At 39.2% G+C, this 6047-nt stretch overlaps 1 protein-coding gene across 1 annotated transcript; it reads right to left on the bottom strand.

Moving 5' to 3' along the window:
* Positions 1 to 253: 253 nt before the first annotated feature.
* On the bottom strand, positions 254 to 1229 carry LOC101356516 (olfactory receptor 51H1-like). Its single transcript, XM_004389110.2, has one exon. It carries the CDS (start codon positions 1227 to 1229, stop codon positions 279 to 281), a length of 951 nt encoding a protein of 316 aa, XP_004389167.1. The 3' UTR covers positions 254 to 278.
* Between the last annotated feature and the right edge of the window lie 4818 nt (positions 1230 to 6047).

Here is a 6047-nt window from a genome sequence, read left to right as displayed (position 1 = left end):
AGGTGAAAATTTATGTCAGTATTGATGCTCATCTACTGTTTTAAAGAAGAAAAAGTATAATTTTAATTAACTGAATTGCATTTTAGATGCATATATTCCAAAATACAGACAATATACAGAACAAGGATGACCTATGTTGGATCTTCACGCACAAACCTTATCCCAACCTAGCGTTTTACCTGATATGTATAATTTGACTGCACTATAACTGCTTAAAATGGAAACATTAAATCTCCCATTTGTTACTTATTCTGTCTCTTACATGTGATCTCAGTCCACTACGTGCTATTCTTTCTCCTCTGGAACACTTGGATGATCTGTCTTCGTATCTGCTTAGTCTTCACACTATAAACAGTGGGGTTCAAGACTGAGGGGAGCAGCAGGTAGATATTGGCCATGAGTGTGTGCACTACTGGTGACAAATGCTTCCCAGATCTGTGAATCATGGTGACGCCAATGAGAGGAACATAGAAGAGAAGCACAGCATAGACGTGAGAGAGGCAGGTATTGAGGGCTTTGAGCCTTTCAGCTGTGGAGGCAATGCCCAGCACAGTCTTCAAGATGAGCACATAGGAAAAAAGAATGATAAAAGCATCCAGCCCCAATGTGAAGATGACGATGATGAGGCCATAAAGGCTGTTGACATGGGTGCTAGCACAGGCTAGTCGCGTTGCAGCTTGGTGGAGACAGTAAGAATGAGACAGGACATTGGAACGACAGAATGGTAGCCTCTTTATAAGGAAGGGCCCAGGGAAGACCACACAGACTGCCCAGGTCAGGACAGTTATTCCAATCTCGCCAATGACACCATGGGTGAGAATGGAGGCATAGTGTAGCAGGTTTTGGATGGCAACAAATCTGTCGAAGGCCATGGACACTAGTACTCCTGATTCTACCACTCCGAATCTATGGATGAAGAACATCTCGGTGATACACGCATCAAAAGCAATCTCAGGGGCATTAAACCAGAAGATGCTGAGCATGGAGGGCAAAGTGGACATGGAGAAACTAACATCAGTCAGAACCAAGATAGAGAGGAAGTAGTACATGGGTTCATGGAGACTCTGATCCATCTTGATGACAGCCAGAATGATGCTATTTCCCAGGAGAGTTAGTGTGTAGAGAAATCCCAAGGGAAAGACCATCCATGGATTCTTGTCTGGCATCCCTGGGATACCTGTCAGAATGAAAGTATGGTAGTTGGCATTTGATATATTAAAATTCATCATGGTGTTCTCAGGGTTGAGTGAGGCAGGACTCTCCCATTTAGCTCACAGCTCCTGAATTGAAAATACATTCTTATATAAGGTGAAACAGCGGAGGGGAAAATATATATTTAAAACAGAATCTAGGCGGGTTTGATATCACCTTGGCTTTTTGCTTTCTAGGCAATCACTTGCAATGACCTTCCTCCTTTAGGGTTTAATTTGATCATCTGGAAAATGGAGATAAGACTAAACAACAAGTGTTCAGGCAGCAGAGAATTTGGATCTCTCCTCCTTTAATAGCTCTCAAGGATTGGCAAAAAAAAAAAAAAAAAAAAGCAATGCCCAAATACTTAATGTCATAGAACCTTTTGCTAAGTTATCAAATGCTGTTAAACTCAGAATATCATCACCACACACGCACACACCCCTACACACAATTCCACTGACATCACAAATCCACATCCATGCAATTCCCTGGGTGTGTGTTTGTGTGTGTAGATAGATAGATCCTACCACATGAGTAGACACCCTTCCCATTTTATTTTTAATGGCTTACATGTACAAATACACACATTAGTTCATAGAGTTGCTCAAATTAACATTTCATCCTCACAGATTCCTACACTTTACAATTTTTCACAACCTTATTTTAAGGTAGTAAAGAGCAGGGAATAAAAGTTATTGGTTTGGAAACAATCACATTTAAGATATGAGAGGACAGTCACTTACAGGACTTTTATTTTGAGGGCCCCCTAACACACAAGAGACAGGAACCATTCTTGAAATCTCTTTCTTCATCAAAAGAACACATATCCAATTCCCAAATTTATCCCAAAATATATAAAAAATATGTCCCCTTTCCTCTATCACTACAGTCAATAAATAATGTAGCCCATCTCTTCCAGCTTGAACTGTTATGATAGCTTCTTAACTGATTTTCCTGCATCCGCTAGTACCCCCTCCCAATACATTCTTTATTCTGCAGTCAGAGCAAACTTTAAAAAAAAAAAAAAAAGTAGAAATATGACTTATTTTCTCCAAGCTAAGCTCCTTTAAGGGTTTCTGTTGTACTTACAATAGAACCCCAAATCCTTAATTTGACTTTTAAAGTCCTGTACAATTCAGCCCATACTTACCTCTCTAGCATCAGCTCACACCACTTTTTTTGTCTAGTCTCTTCAATCCAGCTAAATTTGCAAACTTGAAGCTCCTGGACCTCACTAAACTACTTCCTGATATAAGACTTTCGTATATGTTCTTCACACTGCCTTATGCTCATCTTTACTCCCTGTACAGTTCCCCTTTTTCTAACCAAAGTCTATTTATACTTCCCAGGTAAGCCTTTTCCAAATGCCTATAATAGCTTAAGACTCCCTGGTACTCTGTTTTCCACTTTAAAAGGGAGCAGAGTTAATTAAACATTATACAAGTATTTGTTTCTTGTCTAACTTTCCTATCAGAAGTTAAACTTCCTGATGGAAAGAAACACGTAGTTGCTTATCATCTCACAGAGCACGTGCTGGGCATATATCAGGTTTCCTGTATGTGTTGAATAAAATGAATATCGATGATTGAGTGTCTTCTTTCCAGAAATCTTGCAAACTTTGAAACCCTTCCCTGATCTTCTGCATGCAGAACGTAAATCATAAGCCAAGTGAAAAATCCCTTCTCTTTTTCTAAAAGGCCACAGACAAAAAAATTAATAGAAAGTCATTGAAATGAATCAGGCATCTTTGTTCCCACCTAGGTACCTATTGTGAGAAAGAATAACAATAAAAAATTATCTCAAGAGCTAGTATGCCTCGGAACTCTGATCCCAGAAAGGAGCCAAGAAAGGAGAGGATCATGATGACCAGGTGGATTTCCTGCCCACCTGTTTTCTATTTATCTGCTATTAAAAACCAGACAAACAGAAAGATTGCCGTCCAGTCTATTCTGACTCATAGTAACCATGTAGGACAGAGTAGAACTGCCCCATAGGATTTCCAAGGTGGATTAGAACTGCTGACCTTATGGTTAGCAGCCAAGCTCTTATCTGCTATAAGATGAGGATATGCTGTTTGGAAACAAGACTATAAAACAGTAGGCTTTCCTATCTGTCTGCCTCCTGTTTATCTGCTATAGGATGAGAATTTGCTCTTTGTAAACATGACTATAAAATAGTTATTTTGCAAAGTCTGATCTCTTAAAAATAGGGAAGTTCTTGAAAAGCAGAGTAACCTATTTTCAAATGTTATGTCTTGCAGACAGAATCCAGGCCTCCCTCCACATGAATCATAATCCTCAGATCTAAACAAAGCACTCTGGGTCCCTAGCTATCACTCTGGCTGTACTTTGAGGGAGAGGCTTTATTATACTTTATATGTTAAATGAGAGCTCTTCACTTACTTGGGCCTGGTGACTTTTCACATGAAGCAATTCTTATGGCTTTCACTGGGAAGAGTCACTTAACTAACCCCTTAGTGGATGTTTTTCTTGGCAAGACCTTGAAAAACCTTTACCCTAAAAAAACAAAACAAAGCAAAACAAAAAAACCTGTTGCCGTTGAGTTGATTCTTACTCACAGCGACCCTATAGGACAGAGTAGAACTGCCCCACAGGATTTCCAAGGAGCAGCTAGTGGATTTAAACTGCCGACCTTTTCATTAGCTGCTGAGCTCTGTAACCACTACACCACCAGGGCTCCTGAAAAACCTTTAATGTTCTCTAAATCCCCAGGGCCTGCTGAAGCATTGTTCCTCTATGAAAACAGTTAATTCTTGATTTTCCCTTCCTTCTTAGGAGTCTTTGACTCTGTTTTTCTTCATCTGAACATGATTTACTCCTTCTCCTTCTGTTTGCTCTAACTCGGATCTTTGTTCTCCATATTCCTTCTCTTTTCAATCCTGTGTAAAATTTTCAGTCCTCTCTTTTTTCCATCTCCCAATTCAGTCCTCATTTATTTTTCCACCCCATCTCTATTTCATTCTCTCCATTCTCCATCACAGTGTATGCCTTCTGCTATTCCTAATAACATCTGCATTTTACTCTTTAACATCTATTCTGTATTTTCCATCACCACACAACACTCAGAGACTCTTCTCATCTGTCCTATCATCCCCTTACTAGGATTTCTGTCAGAATGTAATGAAATAATGCACATAAATCATTCTACACAGAGCTTGCTAATTGGGGAACATTTAAATTTTTAAAGATTAATTTATTACCTGTCCAGTTCAGAATGAATATGGCCTCTTTTCTTCCATGAGACTAACATACAGGGCACTTATGAAGACTTCTTAAACCTCTAGTGTTGTCTGGAGCCATCATAATCCTCCAAGCATTTCTCAACACCTCTTGAAAAATCCCTTGAGGGTGTTAAATAGTGCCCCTGAGCTAGTCCATTAAAATCCCAAATACTTTTTTCATCTGTCAGACTCCTTTCTTCATTCAACACTTAATCTCAAATTTTCCATTTTTCTGATTTTTTCTGCCTCCTCTCAGCTCTGAAGAAAGAAGGGATCTACTTATTTACTCAAATTAGTATTTAATATCTTATGAGTGCATGCACAGACATCTCTATCTCTATATCATCTATATCTGTATCAGTCACACACCTTGCCTGCTGAAAGTGAACAGAACTTCAAGCACTTACTGATGAAGATCAGAGACCACAGTCTTCATTATGGATTACACATAAACATAAAGAAAACAAAAATCCTCACAACTGGACCAACAAGCAACATCGTGACTGGGAAAATATTGAAGTTGTAAAGGATTTCATTTTACTTGGCTCCACAATCAACACCCACGGAAGCAGGAGTCAAGAAATCAAATGACGCATTGCATTGGGCAAATCTGCTGCAAAAGACCTCTTTGAAGTGTTGAAAAGTAAAGATATCACTTTGGGGACTAAGGTGTGCCTGACCAAGCCATGGTATTTTCAATCGCCTCATATGCGTGTGAAAGCTGGACAATAAATAAGGAAGACCGAAGAAGAATTGATACCTTTGAATTATGGTGTTGGCGAAGAATATTGAAGATACCATGGACTGCCAGAAGAACAAACAAATCTGTCTGGAAAGAAGTACAGTCTGAATGCTCCTTAGAAGCAAGGATAGCAAGACTTCATCTCATGTACTTTGAAAATGTTGTCAAGAGGGACCAGACTCTGCAGAAGGACATAATGCTTGGTAAAGAAGAGGTCAGTAAAGAAGAGGAAGACCCTCAATGAGATGGATTGACACAGTGGCTGCAACACCGGCCTCAAGCACAGCAAAGATTGTGAGGATGGCACAGGATCAGGCAGAGTTTTGCTCTGTTGTATTTAGGGTTGCTATGAATTGGAATTGACTCGACTGCATCTAACAACAACAACAATATCTGTATCATGATTTTCTTCATGTTAAATCATTAAATACATTTTAGGGTACCAGCCCTATCTCCGTTCTGGTCTTCTGATTCCAAATCTATTCTCAGTTTCAATTATCATACGGTATTGTAAATTGCTTTGAAATAGGGATGGAGGCGACTGCTGTTTTTAGCTGGAGAGGATTGTCTGGACTGCGTCAATTGTTGGGGGTGTCAAACAGCGAAGTATCTTGTCTGCTAGAGTAAAAGCAAAGAATTTTATTGAAGGAGACACACTTCACAAATTAGGGCACCACTTGAGTGAAACCAACAAAGTGTTCAAAATTGAGAGGGAATGAGGGCAATATTTACACATTAAAAAAAGAGGGAAATTTTAAGCAAAATTTTAATTGGTTGACATTTAATTTACAGTTACAGAGTAGCCATAAAACAATCACAGGTTGGTCATAAGACCCCGTACTCAAATCATATCTTGCTTAACATCAGCTA

This window comes from Trichechus manatus, unplaced genomic scaffold (genome assembly GCF_000243295.1).
Source record: "Trichechus manatus latirostris isolate Lorelei unplaced genomic scaffold, TriManLat1.0 scaffold00232, whole genome shotgun sequence".
Taxonomy (NCBI): domain Eukaryota; kingdom Metazoa; phylum Chordata; class Mammalia; order Sirenia; family Trichechidae; genus Trichechus; species Trichechus manatus.
This window is presented reverse-complemented; position numbering and strand designations above follow the sequence as displayed.

Bases quoted from the DNA above. Each gene is read 5' to 3' on its own strand.
- LOC101356516 (XM_004389110.2), bottom strand. From the start codon at position 1,229: ATGATGAATTTTAATATATCAAATGCCAACTACCATACTTTCATTCTG.